This window comes from Mercenaria mercenaria, chromosome 8, assembly GCF_021730395.1.
Source record: "Mercenaria mercenaria strain notata chromosome 8, MADL_Memer_1, whole genome shotgun sequence".
In the NCBI taxonomy this organism is placed as follows: Eukaryota; Metazoa; Mollusca; class Bivalvia; order Venerida; family Veneridae; genus Mercenaria; species Mercenaria mercenaria.
The window spans coordinates 44,162,806-44,186,779 of record NC_069368.1 but is presented as its reverse complement, the minus strand read 5'-3'; the positions used below and the strand labels follow the sequence as shown (position 1 = coordinate 44,186,779).

The 23,974-nt window shown below is 37.0% G+C and overlaps 1 protein-coding gene across 2 annotated transcripts in view; it reads right to left on the bottom strand.

The window, feature by feature from the left end:
• Window positions 1–6,750: 6,750 nt before the first annotated feature.
• The window catches only part of LOC123566473 (uncharacterized), a 29,297-nt gene continuing 12,073 nt past the window's right edge, over window positions 6,751–23,974 (bottom strand). For both annotated transcript variants that reach the window (XM_045360609.2, XM_053549811.1), the window contains exons 2-4: window positions 21,988–22,105; window positions 12,924–15,618; window positions 6,751–12,254 (exon numbers count right to left, since the gene is read on the bottom strand). In XM_045360609.2, coding sequence (XP_045216544.2) covers window positions 12,214–12,254; window positions 12,924–15,618; window positions 21,988–22,002 — 2,751 coding nt within the window. In that variant the 5' untranslated portion in view covers window positions 22,003–22,105 and the 3' untranslated portion in view covers window positions 6,751–12,213. The remainder of the gene's footprint in view (window positions 12,255–12,923; window positions 15,619–21,987; window positions 22,106–23,974) is intronic.

Below are 23,974 nucleotides of genomic sequence, written 5' to 3'. Positions count from 1 at the left end.
GCACACACAAGGTTTTTCTTTGATTTGACCTAGTAACCTAGTTTTTGACCCCAGATGACCCATTTTCGAACTCGGCCTAGATTTGATCAAGGTTATCATTCTGACCAATAATCATGAAGAATAATTGAAAAATACAGCCTCTATCCCATACACAATGTTTTTCTTTGATTTGACCTAGTAACCTAGTTTTTGACCCCAGATGACCCATTTTCGAACTCGGCCTAGATTTGATCAAGGTTATCATTCTGACCAATAATCATGAAGAATAATTGAAAAATACAGCCTCTATCGCATACACAAGGTTTTTCTTTGATTTGACCTAGTGACCTAGTTTTTGACCCCAGATGACCCATTTTCAAACTCGGCCTAGATTTCATTAAGGTTATCATTCTGACCAAATTTCATGAAGATCAGTTGAAAAATACAGCCTCTATCGCATACACAAGCTAAATGTTGACAAACAGACGACAGACGACGGACGCCGGACATTGCGCGATCACAAAAACTCACCTGAGCATAAAAACAGCCTCTATTGCATACAAAAGGTTTTTCTTTGATTAGACCTAGTGACCTAGTTTTTGACCCAAGATGACCCATTTTCAAACTTGGCCTAGATTTCATCAAAGTCATCATTCTGACCAAACTTATTGAAGATCAATTGAAAAATACAGCCTCTATCAAATACACAAGGTTTTTCTTTGATTTAATCTAGTGACCTAGTTTTTGAACCCAGATGACCCATTTTCAAATTTGGGCTAAACTTTATCAAGGTAATCATTCTGACAAACTTTCATGAAGATCAGTTGAAAAATACAGCCTCTATCGCATACACAAGCTAAATGTTGTCAGACAGACAGACGCCGGAGGCCGGACATCCAGCGATCGCAAAAACTGGCCTGAGCATTGCTCAGGTGAGCTAATAAACGCTAAGAGAAAAAAACACCTTTAAAGTAAAAATTATCTCTACTCGATATCTTTCCGATGGTACTATATCAAAAGCTCGAGGAAGACTTTGAAATTTGGATGTCTTCAGTTCAGGTCGCCCTTATGATTTTGGTAATGTACACTAAAAGCCCTTTCTTTAAATGTTCAATACCAAAAATATCAAATTTTGTCCTTGATGACCATGCATTTGTTTTTAATTTTGTTAGGGGATTAAAAAGACTTAATACCTGTATTCATTAATTGTTCCCACATCCTGTCTTAAATCAACACGCGCTATCTGAACCGTGTGGTAACTTGTAAAGGGATTAACTTTGTCACAATCCCGAAAATCAATCGCTCCTAATCCAAGATGGTGGCTTTATAAGAGTCATGCCCTCCACTACTGATGAATGTCACTTGTATTTCAATTATCAATTTAGTTTTCATATATTTAAAGATGTTATTGGTTCAATCGTTTTCTACGCCTCGATCTCTACGGTAGTTCATGGTATGACTAAAGATAGTACCGTAAAGTAATTTGTATGTAAAATGGTATCCCATGTGTCTTAAGACGATGCATAGTATATGACAAACAAATCTTGTTCAAAAACATAATATTATATAATTTTGCTTAAACCATTGCAGAACCTATCTTCAGTATTTTCATTCATGACATTCCATATTATCAACGAAGCAACTGTCTTTAACTATGCTGATGAAAATACTATGTTTTAATGCTATACATAAATATGTTCCAACCTGGGTGTTATAATGATCAAAACGTTCGTAGGCATTTCAGGCAATATGTAAAAATGACACGTGACATGGTGTGTGAAAAAGGTCGAAATTTATGTATGTATTGGTAAACAAACAGCAAATATATTGGCCTCGTTTAAGATAAATGCAAACAAAAATGCATGTGATGAAAATGATAAACTACCCGGTGTTGAAACTAACTCTAAATAAATTTGAGTTCCATGTGTCAAACATTTGCAAAAAGGCTGACAAGCAAACAAATATCCTTGCATAACCGATATTTTTCATCCAAAACTAGATTTTCTATTTAAAATGTTTTGTTCAGAATAATTTTAATTATTCTTGGTAATTTATATTTGATGTAAAGAAAACACCAACAATCTAGACGGAAATGCAGTATAGAGCAAATGGTTTCCCAGTATTAAAAGCTCGTTATATGAAACTCTTTTAGGTTCAGCAAACATGCCTACTTTGTATATTAGCAGATTAAGACAAATAGCTATTGAAGTATTTAACTGCTTAAAAATATATCACCATAGAATGAACAGGAACTTATAAATCTCGTTTAATGAATCCAATTATTCTTTCAGGAATGGTTATTAAGTTGAGTAACCAAGAATGAACAGAAGCATAACGTAAGAAAAGCAGGTCCGGAAAACGAGATGAAAACAATGTACTTTTTGCAAGTCAGGAGACTTATACAGCCCTGGTGTGGCTTCAGAGAATGATGGAAATATTCAGTGCGATTTTAGTTGCTTATTTCTCTGTTAATGTTATGCTTACAATATTTCATATGTAACTGCATTCGCATCTTTGTTTTCATAAGCTTATATATACATGCCAATATGTTATCATGTTATAAATGTTTCCTACATATTAATTGTTGTCTTCCTTATATGTGTTTTGTATTTCACCAGCTCTTGCTATGTAGCCTTTTATGTGCTATCTCACGCTGATTAGGTATGACACTTGATTGCTTCTTTTGTTTTATCCTCATTCGCGCATTTGCTTTGATCTGTTACAACAGACATCTGTTGATGTATCGTACATTTGCTTTGATCTGTTTCAACAGACATCTGTTGATGTAAATTCTGTATGAGAGAAGATCAATTCTTGAGGTACGGCCTGTTTTAAGAATTTCATAATTAGTATATACTTATATCTTTTTTTTTCACTTGCCATTTCCGTATTTTTCTTTTAATGCTTTAGATCGTCGGTCTTGATAATTTAAGCATTGTTCCCTAATTTCTTGGTATCTTTTTTTTTATTAATATACAGTCTTAATCGTATGAAATGTGCATTAAAGGTGTTTTTAAGTTTGAATTATGACATCTTGTCTGTTACATTTTAATGTCTGGAATATCATATTTTATATGTATCACTTTGTGTAAATAAAGGATAGTCTTGTTTTGCCGGAAAATAACTTATATTAGCTAATATTTCTTATTACAAACATTTGATACAGATTATCTGATTACTATTTTGTAGATATTTACCCTTTAAACAGTCTAGTATATCAACTCACCTAGTTAATTTTTGTAAACTACATTTTGGCGACAAGGATTAACTTTGCAGATTTTTTGTTTGTCAACATAAAGAGTGTATATATGTAGTGCAATCAAGTGCAAGTCTTCATGGATTTTACAATGCCTCTTGCTGAGCACTTTTGGGAACCTCAGCACCAGAGTTTTCAGAAAGAAACAAACGACGCATACGTGGAACAAGTGAAAATCTTATCTGTTGCAATCGTCATCAAAAGTGAAAGAAAAGTGCCGACATTCTACGTCTGATTGAAGAAATAAAATGTATTGGCTCCGGATCATCCAGTGTCAAAGACATTGTCAGTTACGTTATTTCAGGAAAGGGGTTTTAATACAAGCTTATAGCTTACTCCTCAATCATGTGACATTAGCATATGTTTGTATGTAATGCATATTTGGAAATAAATATCGTTTGAACCAATTAAGTTACTTATGGTGAATTTAGTTCCACATACGAGATGAGAAAGTGGGTAAAACAATTCAAATACGTTAGCGATGGAGTCTGGGCCTATCCTCAATCATAACCATACAAATTTTCACATCCATGCGGTATCCTAAGTCTAGCGCGTTTACAGACCGAAATTCCATAGCGTATCCCATACAGCTTTGTACACAAGATATAAGAATAACTGTAAATGTAAATATCTTTAGTTACCTTTAAATGCATTTCATGAAATATTGATATCCATAAAGAAATTAAATACCGTAAAATGCATTATCTATTTTTCTTAGGTATTTTCGTTGTATCAATGAATGCCGGCTAGGTTATCATTCAGGTGCGGTTCCAAAATATGGGCGGCTCATCCAGGAAGGTTATCTGTTGTTTGTGTTGTTGTTTTGTGAGTTAGATTATGTAAAGCATCCAAAGGACACGTATCCGAACGAATGTCAGCCATTGCTCAACTCTTGACTAGTTTGGCGTCTTGTCGTTGGACCATAGATCCGTTCCCTAAAAGTTCTGGATGTAACACGACTACAGCATTTCAGTACAGGTCTTGTTGAGTTGATTTTTATTAACCTACAGAACAGAGATGTATGTAAAAACTAATTAATGACATTTTACTACTTTATTTGGTCTATATATGACACATACCCTGTTGTTTCAACGGGCACGCATCATCTCTATTCCGTTTCATTTTAACAACTTGATTAATGTAATGAAGGTCCAACTTTATGAAACTCGGAGACTAGTCTAAAAGCTTTTGCATGACTACATTTTTTTTTGGAAATAGTAATGGTTGCATTCTTAGATGTGGTAACCTCATCCCTACCCCAAAATACGGGTTTGTAACACTACTTGTAAGTTATTTTCAACAATGGTAGGCATTGCTTCCTCATTTCTAGACTAGCCACTAGACTGATAATTAAGATATTCTTAGGAGTTTTTTGTGTGTGTCCAATTTCATTTATTAGAGACAAAGGTCAGTCTACAGATTTTCTAAGAGGACTGATGTTAAAATTATGATATTGGATATAGGATATAGACTAGCTCAGTTCACTACATTAAATCATAAATATATCATAGTCTGAAGATAGTCTATCACATTTCAAGTATCGAGTCGGCGTACAAAAAGGGTATTGATCGAGGTACTGAGGCTGCTTGAAAAGCACCTTCCTTCTTTATTTAGATCAGACATTGTCGTTGCCTGAAGACTTTTTGCCAACTTTTTCCCTTGGTGATGTTATCATTTTAGAAGTGGGTGCTTGTCAGTATTCGGTTGAATTCTGATTTTCCCAGTTTGAAACGGGAAAATCGTTCACCCTCTAAAAGCCCATTTTCACGAACAAGGTAGTGAGTAGTGTGTGTGGTGAGAAGTGGGATACAGTATTAACACACAATTATAGGTCATATGGCGCCTTTCCAGCTTTTGATGGTGGAGGAAGACCCCAGGTGGCCCTCCGTGCATTATTTCATCACGAGCGGGCAGCTGGGTAGAACCACCGACCTTCCGTAAGCCAGCCGGATGGCTTACTCACAAACACACTCTCTCAGTCTGATTAACGCTACGCATGGGATCTGAAAACAACCAATAGCGGGCCACGTTCAGACGATAGCCAATCAGAGCCTTGCTTTCAACATTTTGAAACTGAAAGTAGAAGTTTAAAAAAATCTATATTTGCCTGGGATTCCATTTTTCTGTATTTGATTGTCAGATTGTCACGGAATTATAATTCTTATGACGACCACATCATGGCTGCACCCTCGTAACTTTTCAACTGTGACGAGACAATGTTAGCTTTTAAAAAAAGCTAGAAAGCGGCTCGGTTCGTTCTATTTATCAGGTAAGATGTGGACATGTACAAAGCATATACACAAACTATTCCCCGTCGAATGACAGCAAAGCAAAGAGCTACCAACGCAATAACAGTGCTTTGTCTACCAGCAAACCTGTCCGTAAGATAAGGATAACCCTGGTGACATACTCCCCTCGTACATCTTACTGGTCGTACCATTATCACTTATGCATGAAGTCTTTATAATTTTGGTTGTTTCAACAATTTGTCTTGCGTTCTCTGGATTGTGCGGGGACCTATATTTTCCCCTGGAAACTTCAGTGTAGAGAGTTCGTCTAAAAAACCGAAAGATGCGAAACGAAACGAAAAGAGCCCGACTTAACTCAGTTCTGCACTGCGTATTGGCTCATGATCACACATTAGTAATGTTACTTATATCCTATTTATCGAGCAAAGTAAATCACTTGTGTCCTAAATTAGAAAGTTTTCTGTTGCATGTTTGACTCAATCGAGTTCAAGAGCAGTATGCACCAACCGTGGCTCCAGATCAGTACTTTCAGTGATTTGATCTTATGATGCCTCTTTTCGTTTCATAGACATATTTGGGTTACTATACTTATGACCGCCAAACATGGGGGTAAATTTCTGCTTTGTAAGCCCGATTTCTATTGGTTACTTTACAAAACGTCATATTTGGTCTCGGGCTTTTTGTTTTATTGATACGATGAAGCTGGAATCCAGGTTGGTCCTACTTTTCGGAACGTTCGAAGTTCTAGGTGTGTTCATGTTGTTTTCTCACAATTTCTAACGTAATACCGGCTCGCTGAGATGAGCCGGCATAAATGAATCCACGCCTGGAAAACAACAGTTTGTGTCATTTTGAAGGTTAAGCCAAACGCTTGTCTGATTGTTTGGGGTTTAACGCCGTTTTTCAACAGTATTTCCGTCATGTAACGGCGGGCAGTTTACCTAGCCACTGTTCCTGGATTCTGTACCAGTACAAACCTGTTCTCCGTAAGTAACTGCCAACTTCCCCACATGAATCAGAGGTGAAGGACCCGAGGATCGAACTCACGACCCCGAGATCCGTAGAGCAACGCTCTAGCTACTGTGCTAACCGGGCGGGTGCTTATCTGATTGATTCAAATAAAAATAGAATGGTTGAAATAAAAATAGCCACATTGGAAACCCTATTACTATACAAAGTAGTCAGATTGCACACCCTCCTTGTTCGCTTCCTAATCGTGCAGTCACACAGAAACGCATGTTGATAAACAGTAAAAGAACACAGTCACCTTGTGATGTTTTAACTTTATTCATTAAAAAGATAACTAAACAACCGTCAATAGTGCAGCTTGGTCCATTATAAACCATACTTTAACTGGACCAAAATAAAATGGCAACATTTACTTATCTCTAGTAACGCAACTGCATTTAAAATGTTTAAAAAAAGTTCTGTTTAACCGCCTGAATACTAATTAGAAACCTGTCCAAAACCAAAAAACATGCTATTTAAAAACATATATACTACGAGGAGTCCCAACTTTATTAAAAGTGTGAAAAATAATTTGAGGTGAAATAATGTGTCCATTGTCGCTAAAAATATACACTCGTAAAAAGAAAGTAATTTGTATGCCCCAGTATGTAGCTACTAAATAATTAACAATTTTGATTTAACTCCATAAATCTCAAAACTGGTAACATTTTCACACTGCTGCAAGTACACAATTGTCATTTTATAATTTGCCCAGTATTAACATAATCTCTTCATATATATGTACATCGAACAAAAACAAATATTTATCTTGGCAGTATATCAAACTCATAAATGGTTTTATCATTAAGTATTTACATCAGAAAATACTTTTGTGCGCTCTACCAACGTAGCTTGCCAGTTTACATGTACATGTAATAAGGAGAAAAAATACGTAATGTAAAATTTACCCTTTTAACCAAACTTGGAAAATAATTGCCCGAAAATTAAACCATTGCAAATTTTAATTTATGCATGGTTTGTAATTGATACCACAGCAAATAATCAGGTATTGGAGAACCGATCAATCAAATATCGATTACCTCTCAAAAGATTAGTGCTGATATAGTGTGAACCTATTGATTTTAACGCTGAACAGGCTTTGTTTTGGTCTGCTGACGGCAAACGAGTTCGTCTTTGCGCAAAGTGCTGATCAAAACACATGCGTGCAAGCTGATCATGGTCTGCACTGCTCGCTATTCAGTCAGTAATTTTTCAGTACGCACCCTTTTGAATCATAAGGAGTACTGCCCAAACTGAATGACGGACCAGTCCATTTTAGAAATTTAGCAGGCTAAAGGTTAAAGGTATAGTGCATCACTTGGGACACTGATTTAATCATCTGCAACTCAAGGCCACCGATTTTTCAGCATATATCAAAATACTTCTTGTATTATTTAGCCATTTGATCAACTCAATAAGAAATCTATTGCATTTTGTCCCTTTGGAAATAGGACAAGTCATGTGAGTTCTTTTTGTGCAAAAACACAAGTAAAATCAAGAGAACACTGAATCATCGAAGTATTTTTAACGAATACTTCTCCTTGTATGGGTTGCCAAACCAAGTCAAAGTAGTTTCTAACAGATAAGATGCTTAAGATTTTTAAAAACCTTTGCCATAAATAATAATAAAAATTTGAATAAAAATTCAAATTTACTGCAGGAAGTCAAGAGAATTGCAAGTCCAATTACCTCTCTTCTATAAATCTTCGTTGAGCAACCAACAAAGATTGTGAACCGATGAATTTTAGGTCTAGGGATAGCACAAAAATAACAATACGTTCAAACAACTAAATCAGCTATATAGCTATCAAACGTAACTCATTGTTACAACTTTTTGATTATACCTTCATTTGAAAGGGAGATAATTAGAAATGACTTTATAGTTTTCTCAAACTTGTAAGTCTCTGACATACAAACGGTCATTATTAAAGTTGCAACAATGCGTCTGGTCACATTAAAAGACTGGAAAAGATGCGTGTACAAAAAAAATCAAAAACAAAAACATACGGGAAACAAAATGAGACAGAATTTGAGAGAAAAAAAACATACCAACTTCAAAGTACAAAAGAAATATTAACAAGGAATATGTGCGTAGACACATTCAGATAGCATCATGAACAAGTAAATGCAAGCACTGGCACCAGAAATTAATGCCCCTTTTCGTTTAAAATATTATGATAATTACAACAGTACAAAACGAACTGAAAATTTAACGTACCCTAAACATGAGTACACAAAATACTAAAAATACAGTAATGCCAAACAAAACGAAAAAATTAGGACAGAAAAAAGCAATGTAACATATGAACCTAATTCTGACTACAAGTTCAACGTGATTCGATCTATTATTCAAAATAGACAATACAGTGGATCGATTTTTGTACGCCCTATCTCAACAGTAAAGAAATTGGATACCAATTAAAATCTGATCTGTCCCAAAGTTCAATAAAAGCTTATTATCGAGGAATGTATAACCAATCAAAATATTTTTTAACTCTGGGAACAATCTACTTTTTAACAATGGATAAATAATGAATTATCAGTAAATTAGTACAGAAAAATTTGTGATAGTTTTTATTGGCAACGGAAGACAAAAATACCATACTTGACTAAATAATCAGCAATTTTTCATTGGTTTAATCAACTAACGGGCGTCTTTTTTCCCAATTAATGCAATCTTAACCAACTTAGGAATTTAAAGTATTGAATGCCATGAATTTTTTACTGATAAAAGAGAAAAACTTTCCTGACTAAAAATCTTACAAGATGATAAAAGAGAAAAAAACTTTCCTCACTAAAAGTCTTACAAACTTAATACCGGTATCACCTTGCAAATATGTTCTCTTACAAGTGACTAAAAGAAATAACAATACTTAAGTTGAGAAAGCCTATACTAACAAAACACATGTTTCTATCATAGCACTGTAGAAAATGAATAGCACATTATATTGCTTATGTTACATATAACTCATAACGCAACCTAGAGCGTTTTTACAGTTCAATACATTTGTACCGTATCTTTAAATAGTATATACATTAAAGCTGTTAAAAAACATTCATTTTGTATAGAAGAAAAAACGTTGATTTTCGTACAAATAACACTGATGCACTGATATGGACGAGTTCATGTCTGGGAGATTGCACGGAAGATTTGACATGGTACAAACAAAAATCGTTAGAAGTCAGCAACTTTGATTATAAGTTATATTTAATTACAGTTCATTTTTTTTTCTGTAGACAACATGTCTAGGCGATTTTTAATGGATTTAAATGTATTTTAAAATAACTATATAGTGATAGGCAAATTAATGTGGGGGTGTCTTTTAAGCTGTTTTATCTAAATGTCTAAAGATCGATAGTCTGATATTTCTTATGATTCTCTGAAACCACCTACTTTTTGTTGCCTCTGTAAAAATATAAGGACTAAACGTTATCTTCTGCGTTAGACGTGTAGAAAACACATGGTACTGTACTATTTTATTGACCTGTCAAAACCTGTTTCTGGCTTTCATGTTAATCTTACTAAGGCGTGAACAGAATATAATGAAAGCCGGGGACAAAATTTTGACAGGTCAATAAAATAGTACAATACTTCCTGCAAATCATCAAAGAATAGCTTGCACGATACACAAATTTGCTTAAAGTCGAAATGTGGTTTGCACCTGTCCTAACGCAGGAGAAACACATCCAATCCATACATATACTCCTATTCTAAATAACGTGTGCCTGTTTCATCAATCCTGCACATGCCAAAGCATGTGTTTTACAAAAATGGTTGTTACAAGGACATACACGTATTTCACGTGTCGTGTCAATTTTTATTTGAAGTTTTAATTTGGTGCAGGAAAACTTTAGCTCGTGAGAGAAAATCACGATCATTTTTGTCAGAAATGTAATTTTGAAATATATCTTTAAAAGTATAACAGTATAATAACATAACAAAAAGTCCTCCGATGATGGAGCATTAACGCTGATACTTGCTACTACACTCTCTATACATTTGTACATAATGTACACGTGTCATACTGAAGTAAATGTTCAATAACATAGTTAAATACAAATACTAAATGCATATAGATCTATTTAGAACATTTGTAGTGTTCAGATTTTACAGTGAATAAATCAAATAGTAATGGCTGCTGGTACAGTACATAAGATTCTTGTTTAAGTTTAAGCGTGCTATGTGATTTTGTATAGTATAATTACATAATCGAATGGAAGCAATTTCAACGTTTGTCGATCCAACACAAATCGTTACACACAAAAAAAGATCAGAGTTTGTACATGTTGGATCTGTGTCGCAAAAGCACTGCAAGATACTACTTCATCTCCTGGCGTAATATTTAAATTTCTTGTCAAGTTCTGACAGCAACCAAATTTTCAACAAGTGTTATACCTAGATTTAGCACAGTGCACTCCTTTAAGTAGTTACATGTGTTTAGCAAAAAATAGTTTGAGACAGCTATTTAACTATTTAGAACATACAACTTCTCCTCAGTGACAACAAAACTGAATCAACTTATCACACTATGTCTGACAGGATCAGCTAACAAAATGTACAAAAACCCTTACCATAATTAATCATTATCACCTCTAATGGCGACCCCTCAACATCTTTTCAATATCCTTCATAATTATTAACAATGTATCAAACATCATTTTACAAGTTTAGAAAAACATGTTCAAAAAATCGATAAAAAATTCTGGAAAATAAGAGTGATGCTATGACGACTTTTTATTTGCTCCACGGCCTCAACCAAAGTCACAAAATACATAACTAACTACAATTATAAACAGCGAATTTGGTTATAAAGGAAAGAAAATATATCAAAGATAAAATCTCTTCATTATTCGACCATATCTTTGGAATCAATACTACATTCGTGTTGATAATCGACTGTGTATCATTGAAAAATCAATTTCTATACCTCTGTATCTTTTCAAGCTGTTTTTAAACACTACTTTATGCGTATTTTGTGACGTTTTCAGATTTTATCTTTGCACAATCTCATTTTGTTGAAATTCAATTTCTATTACCTTAATGTGTAAAAAAACATTGATAAATGACTGAAAGCATGAAGAAATATATCCCCAGATATATCGAGGGTGCGTTAGAAGTTTTGATTAGTAGATTATGTATTTACCACATACCAATAAACTTCTCACGAAAGTAGTCTCAATAATGCAATACATTTTAAATGAAGTATGACGTCATACCACTACAGTCAAATCAGCGAAACAGTCTGTTATGTATCAACTGGTAGTAAACTAGTAAAAGTAAACTCATGTACTGTATTTTTCCTTCTTGTTGTCGGAAAAAAAATCGTTGTTAAAAACTATGTTTACTTCTTTCGTGTTGAAATTTATTAGTACATAATAAATGCAGCTGTACGTAAGTTTAACTATTCAACGCTTGGCCTTGACCTTTCGCAAGCAACATAACACAATTCTCAGTATAGAATTAGCGGGTGTCACGTCCTTGCTCAAGTTCTAATTAAGCTAAGTGCGACAGCAATGAACTTTGAAAATTGTGAAATCCGTGCGAGTATTGCTTTGACGATTTTTGCCATTTTGTCAGTCTCTACTTCATGGTATTTCTCCTCCTTAGCGGTTTCCTTTAACAACTGTCCGCTTGATAGTGTTTTTATATCTTCGTCTATCAGGTTTCGAGCAGTATCTGCATATGTCTTGAACCCTTTGATCTGTTGTTGCTGTTTCTCTTCAGTCAAGAATAATTACTTCATCGTCATCATCCGCAACACCTACAAATCAACCGGTTCTCAACTGTTGTGACTTTTAAAGAGCATGATAAACAATAACTACTAGTATAACGTATGCGTATCCTTATATAAACTTTTTAGTAACCTAAAACGTTATACCAAACATGTCTCCTTTTTTCACGAAAATAGTTCATTTTAATGAAAACAAAAACCTTTATACCAAGCGCTGTTTCGATATAAAACATATGCTTCCGCCAGAATGGCCTGCCGCAGACAATTGGGTATGCAATTTTCAGTCTCGATGTCCGAACAGCAGAACTTAGGGTACAAAACTTACCTTCGTTAAAATAATGTTGGCAACTACATTTGCTAGGCGGAGCGTTGAATTTACAGAGGCATTTTGTTCATAGAATTACGGAACATATAGAACTATATTATATAATAGTACACAGGCCGACTGAATACAAATACGAAGGACCACTGTCCCAGTAACCTGTTTTTCGAGTACAAATGTAATTGATAGAAAAGTGATTGGAAAAAAGAAAGGAAGACTACGCACGTGAAAAGTGTGTAATGAAAACAAGAAAATCATCGACATGTCTGCATCCTGTAAGTCGTTCAATATAACTAATTGGAAATAAAACTATCAAACTGGCTACTATCAAGAAAATTTAACCACGAAGTATTTTCAAAAAGAAATCAGAACCCTACCTGAAAGCCGCTGGTGTTTATAAGCGATGTCGTTCTGTATGGCATCTCCAGTACGTTTCTCTCCAACGTGCGCCATTTGACTTATAGTGGCCGGCATAGACGCTTCTATTTCTTCATGTGTCAGCACGCTACCATTGCCAGTCAATTCTCCAGTCTCGTTTATATCTGTTTGTTCAGTTTCATTTTCACTTTGCGCTATTGCTTCTTTACTAGGAAACATATAGGTCAACTGTGGAAAATATTTTTCCAGGTCGTCGAATTTTATCATTTTATTACACTTGAGGGTTACTACAGGCAGACTATAATACTGAATGAATGCTTTTTCCTCCATTTCGTTACAGGTCAATAGTGGTACATTAAGCACATTTTCTAAAGCAAACAGGAACTCGTTCACACTACATCCATTAAAGTATAACTTACATACTGCCTCCACTAAACAGAATCTGCCATTTCGGCCTTCTTGTTCTAAAAATAAACATGAAATACTCTTGTTATTTAACCATGCGCCTTCAATACACTTTACTAATGACACCTGTGGTTTTGCCGCAGAAATTGTGGTCGGCAACGGCTGGTTCCTTGGTGCAGGCATGGAAGCATCGATATGTGGATTCACTGGAACGGGAACCTCTCCATCGGAAGTTTGTGATACAGGGACAACGGGGCTTATAATCTGATCAGGAGAGGAAACGGTTGTCACAGTTGACGTAGGTGGTGGACTTGACATTAACTGTAGCGGCGGGAGAGGCGCAGCATCATGCGCCGGTACTGTCTGTTTTGGTGGAGCCACATTTGACCCAGTCGGACTAAACAGTCCTGGAATTTCTTGATTAGCACTCGGGTGTATGCTCCTTTGCACTTGTGGTGGAAATGGGTTATTTGGTGAAGGTAATTGCACAGTTTTTGGAGCATGAACATCTGGGTGTGGATGTCCACTCATACCATGAGGTGGTTGGGGAAAGGTTTGACTCTGATTACTCGGCGAGTACATTTGTTCCCTTGATGTCGGAAACCTTTGCGCGCACATGTTCTGCATCTGTTGTATTGCAAGACCACCATTTAACATCGGTAACTGCCCTGCGGCCGCCGCCGTCATAGCGTCAGCAACAGGAGAGACACCAACGTTTGAACCCGGCCTAGAAAACTGCGGAAAAGCTGACGGTGATAGAGGCGATCCCAATGGCGATCCAGACGGAGGCCTAGAACTCGACGGTGGCCTTGATCCGGCCTGAGGAATAGATCCTGACGACGGTCTTGATTGTGTCCTTGGAGAAGTGTCTGGCCCATTACTCATTGGTCGCTGTTGTGACATTTCTTTGTTTTGCTGAAGACCCGGTCCTTGAATTTTAACGTTTTGACTATTTTGCATACCGACATGATACTGCATCATAGGGTTCATTTGTGGAACTAAGTGATTGTATGGCATTTGGCTAAGTCTAGCATTAGGAGGTCCATTTGACATGATAGGTCTGTTGTTTGGGGCGTATTGAACTCTGTACATATCCGCCATCGCCATTCTAGGGTCAATCATACGCGGATGAAACATCTGGTTGCCAGGAAACCCACTTTGTGGTGGCATTGGAAACCGGGAACCATTTTGCTCAGGTCTATTTATACTTCCCTGTATCTGAGTCCGTAACATATCCAGCTGGGAACCTGGCTGGAACATGTATGACTGGCCATGTGGCCTTGCCGAGTTACTCTGTGCAGGAGATGTAGCAACCTTTTGCTTTTCTGCTGGCCGATTACCGGTTGTTGGGAGTTCCATATAAGTTGCGTGTTTTAACGGATTACTAGAAGGTAGTTCAATAATGTCTACTGATGATATCTTAAGGATATCTCTAACATTAATCAACCTTGTCGTAGTGTCAGAAAACACGAATTCAACACCGGCGGTTTTACATGCTTCATTTAACAGATCACATTCTCTTTTAGTTGGAAGAAGTCCACTTACATTTTCATTGGTCAATAATCCAGCTGCATATTGTATAACTGAAAGCGGAACGAATTTGTTCTCTTGTCTTTTGATATAAGGGGTGACAGTATTTTTGATTTGTAACCAACCAGCTGTTTGAGCCGCCTCTTGCCTAGCAACTGCTGCATCCGGGAACGTTTTTTTCACAAGATTATAGAAATTGATAAAATCTGACAATAAAACTATCAAATCCTTTATGGTAAACTCTTTCTTACCATACTCTCCAGCACAGTGCTGTAGATTTATCTCATTCAGAAGTTTTGCTTCATTCGCGGTTATAAAGAAACTTGTGAGCGGTGCCTGTTTCCCAAGATCGTCCGGATACGAATTTGGATATCTGCTAAGTAACTTCATTTCTACTATTCTAACAGAGACAAACTGTTTATCCCCTCGTAGTATATACGGAATGTTTATTTTGTCAACAACAGTCCAGCCAAAGACACCTTTGATACTTTGAAAATCTGGTTGAGCTTCAATGCTCGGGTCGACAGATTTCCCAAGCGAAGAGTTTGTGTCAGGTTTTTTGGCCGTTGATTGAACTGTTTGATTTGGTGGTACATTATGTGTTTGTGGTGCCATTCTTTGTTGTTGTTGCTGCTGCTGCTGTCGCTGTTGTTGCTGTAATTGCTGCTGTTGCTGCAACTGTTGTTGCTGCTGGTAGTAACTAGGTGGCAAGTACGCTAGATCCACACGTTCTGCTTTAATAGCCGGATGCTGCATAATCTGAATGCAAAGAAATCAAAAATTGAGATGTGCGTTACACAGCATGTAAAACAGCGAGTGTTCCTGAAATTGTGAATGTGTATATAAGATGGCTTTTCATGGGCTACCATCTACCATCTTACCCTGCAATTCGCAAATATGCAACAACTTGTGTTTGTGCAATTTATCTACAGAAAATGTTTAATGTTTTGTGAAGAACTTTACTATTTTCACAAAAGGTGCAGAGTCGTATAGAAAATGTAACACGAGCGCTCGCAAAACGGGACAATACATCAAAAGTTTTAGGTTTTAGATAAGTGGGCGCGGAGGTTAAGGCGGAGGCGTTGCTGCAATTAAATACCTTGACAAGTTTTAAGTTATGTCAGAAATTTAACACTTTAAATAGTTTACTTATGCACACACCATCACACAATATGTCCCATTTTTCCAAAACGAGCGCGTAAAAAGCAGCATAATATGAAACTCATTTGGGAAACTGCCAATACCTACCACTTAGATAATTGATTTACAGGATAATATTGCGCAAAGTTATGTTTATATGAACTTCGTGCTCTCATCTTATTTCAATCAAACAAAATCAAAGGAACACACCTGAGAATTTAGTCATTTTTCCCGTTATTAAAATAGTCCTATAACCCGGAAATAACGTCCTCTGACAGAAGGGGCTAATATACGTATATTAACGAAACTTTTAACTTAACGCCCCTTTGATATTGGCAACATGTTTTATATTAAAATTTTCACGGGTCATATTGATAAAATGCTGTTAAACATTAAAAATTCATCAAATTGATTAAACTCAAATTACATTATATTATTTATTGAACGACTTCTGCCCATTTTTGAAATGCCATTTTTTTACATAACAAGAGCTGTCTGCTGACAGCACGCTCGACTTTTCTCAGTGCTTGACTCTGAATTTTAACTTTGTCAGTAAAAACTTCATAAAACTTTAACCAAAACAGTCTAAGTTAAAAAGGGGCAGAACTCTGTCAAAATTCAAATCAATCAGAGTTCTGAGAATTGTTTCGTCTGGTGTAGATTTTGATATTAAACAACTATGTTAAGTTTCAAGTCAAAAGCTTTGATAGTAATATCAGATATCTGACTTTATCAAAAACTTTAACCAAAAACTTCTAAGTTAAAAAGGGGCATAACTCTGTCAAAATTCAAATTTGTTTCTCCTGGTGTAAACTTTGATAGTAAATTAGAGTTCATAGAACACGAACCCCCTCCCCCCCCCCTTCCCCCCCCCCCACCCCCTTGATGCATTCAGTAACTGCACAAGGGACAGAAAATATTTGGTCACTGTGCACTGGACATTTGACATACTGACCTCAAATCAATAACTATGGGTCATTTCCCAGTCATAAGTGATCTCTTTATCAAATGTGATCTTAAACTAAAGCAGTCTCTAGTTATTTGGCAAAAAAAGTTCTGCTCTTCTGCATCAACTGACCTTTGACCTACTGACCTCAAAATCAATAGGGGTCATCTGTTGTCATGAGCACCCAACCTCCCTATCAAATTTCGTGATCCTAGGCCCAAACGTTCTCGAGTTATCGTCCGGAAACGGTTTAACTGTTCTGGGACGCTGTGACCTTGACCCTTGACCTAATAATCTCAAAATAAATAGGGGTCATCTGCTGGCCATGACCAACCTCCCTATCAACTTTCATGATCCTAGGCCCAAGCGTTCTTGAGTTATCATCCGGAAACCGTTTAACTGTTCTAGGTCACTGTGACCTTGACCTTTGGCCTACTGACCTCAAAATCCATAGGTGTCATCTGCTGGTCATGACCAACCTCCCTATCAACATTTAGGCCAAAGCGCTCTTGTTTTATCATCCGGAAACTATTTAACTGTTCCAGTTCACTGTGACCTTGACCTTTGACCTACTGAATTCAAAATGAATAAGGCTCATCTGTTGGCCATGACCAACCTCACTATCAACTTTCGTGATCCTAGGCCTAAGCGTTCTTGAGTTATCATCCGGAAACGGATTGGTCTACGGACAGACATACCGACCGATCGACTTACCGACCGACATCTGCAAATCAATATACCCCACCTTCTTCGAAGTGGGTCATAATCATTCTGGGCCATTTACCAGATGAGTTGGCAAAGTATTTGCCGGCCAGTATTTACAATCAGCCTAAGCGACAAATAGCGGCATTTACTTCAAAAAGCAATCAAATGTAATGGAAACTAATTTTATTTCACAGAAATTCATGCGAAAGTAGAACATATCTGAAAATAACAAAGTGATTATACAAAGTCATTAAGTCACCACTTCAACCCTCCCTTTGCCTTCAGCATTCAGTAGCAAAACACAAGTTTATTTCTCATTTTAGTTTGAATTATTCTGGATCATTTTCAGGATGACTGGCAGCACATATAATCCAGTGAGCATTTAGGCGATCACTCCTTTTACCATCTATGCTGTTTAGCCTTATGCGAATCATCCACTATATCAAAGTTACCCCATATAGGGTCTTTAATCTTTAGGCTTCATGATTATAGAACGTACCGACATAATGGAAAATTTCTTGTGTTTTCTTTTACCAAAAATAACTGTTCATTTAGGAATTATAGTAGTCTATTATTATAGTAGTAGTAGCAATCTTCAGCATGTTTAACTGATCACTGCTTTCTATAGACATAATTGGAGGACTACTTTGCGTGGTGTTTGCACAATGGTGAAATTGCGGCGTTCGGCAATTTATACATACATGATACATGTATTGACTATTGATACAATAACCAAACAATTATATACACCCGTTGACATGTTGATATCACCTACTGACACCATCAAAGGGCAAGGAATGCCTGATAATAAGTTAATTTTATATGAAAGCCATACTAACGCTGAACGAATTTTTAAATCAGACCATTATTGAAAAAGATATGGCAATTTGAAATTTAAGACAAGAGGGTCATGATGACCCTGAATCGCTCACCTGAGTAATATGCGCCACATGTTTCAAATGGCAAACTGACGCTAAAATATTAGAAAGTAGGTCACTAGGTCACATTCATGGTCACTGAAAGTCAGTTTTAAGACTGGGGTGCAAAACTGTACATGCAATCCAAATTTCAAGGCTGTATCTTAAAAAACATGAAAGTAGGTAAGTAGGTCAAGGTCACAGTCAAGTGACTCCTAAACGCTTGGGGTCATCAGATAATTATAATTAAACAGTCTAGGAAATATGATCTGATAATTTTAAAGTATTTATTCCTATATAACTCATATAACAAGTGACCCCCAGGGTGGGGCCTCTTTTCACCCCAGGGGCATAATATGAACAATCTTGTTAGAGATCCACTAGACAATGCTACATACTAAATAACAAAGGCCTAGGCCTTGAACTTTAAGAAAAGAAGATTTTTATTTTTTTTTCCCTATATAAGTCTATGTTAAATTTGGGACCCCCAGGGCAGAGCCTCTTTCTACCCCAGGGGCATAATTTGAACAATCTTGTTAGAGGACCACAAGGCAATGAAGCATACCATATATCAAAAGCCTAGGCCTTGCAGTTTCAGGCAAGATGATTTTTAAAGTGTTTTCCTATATAAGTCTATGTAAAACTTTAGACCCCCACCCTCCCCGGGGCAGTTTGTTTGTTAGTTTTGGGTTTAACACCGTTTTTCAACAGTATTTCAGTCATGTAACGGCGGGCAGTTAACATAACCAGTGTTCCTGGATTCTGAACCAGTACAAACCTGTTCTCCGCAAGTAACTGCCAACTTCCCAACATGAATCAGAGGTGGGGGACTAATGATTTCAGACACAACTAGTCACGGGGAACATATGCCCCGCCCGAGGATCGAACTCGCGACCCCGCGATCCGTAGACCAACTCTCTCCCTACCCGGGGCAGGGCCTCTTTTTACCCCAGCGGCATAATTTGAACAACCTTGGTAGAGGACCACAAGGCAATGCTTCATACCAAATATCAAAGGCCTAGGTCTTGCGGTTTCAGACAAGAAGATTTTCAAAGCTTTTTCCTATACAAGTCTATGTAAAACTTGGGACCCCCGGGGCGGGGCCTCTTTTCATCCCAGGGGCACAATTTGAACAATCTTCATAGAGGACCATTAGATAATGTCACATTCCAAATATCAAGGCTCGACGCCTTGCGGTTTTGGACAATAAGATTTTTAAAGTTTTTCCATTTGGTTTGCCGTGGCAGCCAGAGTTCTGCATGGAATTCAATTCTTTGAATAATTTTGAAAGGGGGCCACCCAAGGATCATTCCTGTGAAGTTTAGTGGAATTCTGCCCAGTGGTTTTCAAGAAGGAAGATTTTTTTAGAAAATGTTGACGGACACACGACGGACGACAAACGACGGACATTGCGCGGTCACAAAAGCTCACCATAAGCCTTTGGCTCAGGTGAGTTAAAAATGGCTGATCATGGAGGCAGCCATTTTAAGTGTGTGTATGACGTCATTTACACACTGCTGAATTATTTATTTAGCATATTACCTTTCAAATAGATTAATTACATAATTATGTTTCTCGCGTGCAAAATATAAAACGTGGTAATTTCTTTCATTATAGCTGGAAAAAAGTAACGAAATTATTTTACAGAAATAAGTGAATACAGTTCGGATTTGTATCTAGAATTTCAATAAATCTGCCATTTTGTTTCTTGTTGCCATGGAAACAAAATGGCCGCCATTTTGTTCAAATATTAAAATGCTCAAAACTTTCTCATTTTTAAGCCGATATTTAAAAGTCTTTCAGTTCTTTCAATGATTCAAGAAATCCGAGCAGACAGAATAACATAAGAACAACATTGCCTTTCCCTTTAACATTAAAATACAATGATACTTAATATTGATGAGGAGGTAAGGAAATAGTTTTTAGGCTCTCTGTAAATGTCAGTAAAAACCACCGACGTGTCGAATATTCCCAAATGCCGGCATTTTGCCAACCCTGTTCACCGGTCATAAGTGACCTCCGTATGAAATATGATCTTAGACCAAAGCATTCGCTAGTTATTTGGCAAAAATGTTCTACTGTTCTGGGTCAATGTCACCTTGACTTTTGACCTACTGACCTCAAAATCAATAGATAGGGGTCATCTGTTGGTGATGATCGGCCTCTTTATTAAGTTTCGTGAGCATAGGCTCAAGCGTTCCCAAGGTATCGTTTGGAAACGGTTTAACTGTTCCGGGTCACTGTGACCTTGACCTTTGACCTCCTGACCTCAAAATCTATAGGGGTCATCAACCTCTCTATTACGTTTCGTGATCCTAGGCCTTAGCGTTCTCAAGTTATCGTCCGGAAACCATTTAACTGTTCTGGGTCACTGTGACCTTGACCTTTGACCTACGGACATCAAAATCAATAGGAGTCATCTGCTGCTCATGAACAACCTTCTTATTAAATTTCGTGATCATAGGCCTAAACGTTCCCAAGTTATCGTCCGGAAACGGGTTAACTGTTCCAAATCACTGTGACCTTGACCTTTGACCTACTGATTTTAAAATAAATACGGGGTCATCCGCTGGTCATGATCAACCTCCTATTTGGTTTCATTATCCTAGGCCCAAGCATTCTCAAGTTATCGTCTGGAAACGGATTGATAGTTTCAGGTCACTGTGACCATGACTTTTTACCGACTGACCACAAAATCAATAGGTGTCATCTGCTGGTCATAATCAACCTTCCTATTAAGTTTCATGATCCTAGGCTCAAGCATTTCCAAGTTCTCGTCCAGAAACGGTTAAACCGTTCCGGGTCGCTGTGACCTTGACCTTTGGCCTACTGATCTCAAAATCTATAAGGATCATCTGCTGGCCAAGACCAACCTCCCTATCAAGTTTCGTGATCCTAGGTCAAGTGTTCTCAAGTTATCGTCCGGAAACCGTTTAACTGTTCCGGGTCACCGAGACCTTGATCTTTGACCTACTGATCTCAAAATCAATAGGGGTCATCTGCTGGTCAAGATTAACCTCCCTATGAACTTTCTTGATCCTAGTCCCAACCGTTCTCAAGTTATCGTCCGGAAACCGTTTAAATTCCGGATCACTGTGACCTTGACCCTACTAATCTCGAAATCAATCATGAACAACCTCCCTATTAACTTTCATGATCCTAGGACCAATGGTTCTTGAGTTACTGTCCGGAAACCAACTGGTCTATATACCGACCGACATCTGCAAAACAATATACCTGTCCTTCTTCGAAGCGGTGGGGCATAATAAATTACTCCAGTGAAAATCTTATATGCATTAAGAACTCGGTGAACACAAATAAGTGTAAATAACTGTTTCTTAAAGTATTGAAAAAATCCACGACTAGATCAAAATTTGGTTAACCACCTTTAAATCTTTAAATGTTTACTAAATAACATACCCCTCCAATAGTCATGCCCGAAATGGATCTTGGAATCTGTCAAAGGTAATAAACACGATCCAATGCACACACACTTACAAACCGACGCCCAAACACCACATCACCGCATACAGCTCGTCTGTAAAAACAGAATAATAATTTCATAACCGACAGGTAATATTTTGCTAAAAATTTGTTTCATTTTCTTTTGTTTAGGATTCGGTTATGAAGCCATTTTTGTTTGGTTTTAGTCAGCGGCAAAGGTATCAGAAATTATTAGGTAACACGACTTTCCAGACGAACATCCCGGATGGCCCTTCGGGTGTAATTTCAGGAACGTGCGACCACTTAGACAGAACTGTTATATTGATTGATGGCTTCCTCATATAGTGAAAAGCGGTGTTCCCTTAATATGTATTTTCGTACTATCACCGCACTTTGCGCCCTTTGCCTTTTCACCTATACATGCCCGATATCCTACGCAGTGGCCCAGGTTGGTCTACAGTATCGCTAGGGGAGGTTATACCTGAGGGGAGTTTGCTACATTCCCTTTGACGGAAATGTGTATTTTATAACAGCTTTTGAACTAGCTTATCAACTAAATGTATTTTGCTTCCTAAAGGTAATGACTTATTCTCTTATGAAAACAAGTTTTACTCTAAGTGGCTTGTAACTCACCAAGAATATAACACTATGTAAATTTATGTAAACCGCAAGGTTTCGCTCTGTTTTTAGTTTGGTATTTTCTAATTCAAAGAAAATGAAATTCTATCTGTGTATCCAATGAATGTAATATCGTATTTCGGGTTAGTGGCCAAAACCTGTATACAACTGTTATTTTAATATAAATAGCTATACTGTATTTTTTTTTAATAATATTCCGGGTAACGGCGTTTATTATAATGTGTTTTTGCTTGATTTTTTAAGTGGCACTTAAGTGACACTCACGTTCTTTTGTGAAATAAGGATAAATAATCCGGAAAATAAAAAATCGCATTTTGTTTTTGATATTAGAAGTTATGATATCAAATTGTCTCCCTTTACATTATTTATGGAAAAGTGATAATACAAGAAACAAGAGTACCAGACAGTCACAAAATACGCCCGTCATCGAACTTGGCCTAATTCAAGGGCCATAATCCATAAGTGCCTGGGGCGATTTGGGTGGTCATCGAACTTGGCCGAGATATTATGATCACAAACATTGTCAGCAAGTTTAGTGAAGACCGGATGAGAAGTGTTCGACTTAGAGAGCGGACAAGGCTAAATTCGCAGTTTTAAACCTGCTGGTGATTCGAAATACGTGACGTTAACAATAAAATAACTTACTTTACGTTCGCTTCCTTGATATGTATACAAGAAAATTACATACTACACCGGTAACAAAATAATGTGTCTGTGTCTGGCCTTTTTATAAGCTCTTTTTTCCGCTGTCTGCAGTACATGTATAAAATTCATTCCGAGATAAACACTCCAGACAACTAAACCATCACATTTTTGATTCCGTGCCAACTTACACCACTTTGAAAATAATCTTTGTACTTGGCTAAGAGCCAAATCATACAATGTTAAAATCGTTACGATCGTTTATTATTGGTTTAACGGCCTGACACCTTAATTACTTTTACGATAGGTTCATGTCCTTGCTCCGGGCAATTCGATTAATACCGGACGGTCTGTTAAAACTTTTTTATCTGGAATGTTCGAGAAAGGGCCAAGGGCTCACAAAAATATGTATTTAAATGGTAAAGTGAACAGGTAAGTTCAGAAAATCTATTCATTCAATTTATAAACTATAACTTTTACTATACTCGGCTACAATGTGCCAATGCCTGACTTTTAATGCTACTATCCAAGCAACAAAATTTTAATGTAAAACGTTTCTGAGATCATAATTATTTCACGTGTAAAGGGCAAGAGCTCCAACGTCATTTCAAGTCCTCATGGTATGCAGAGGGGGATGTGTATTTTACCCCCTCTTTTGCCAATGAAACCCTCTTTGATCAAC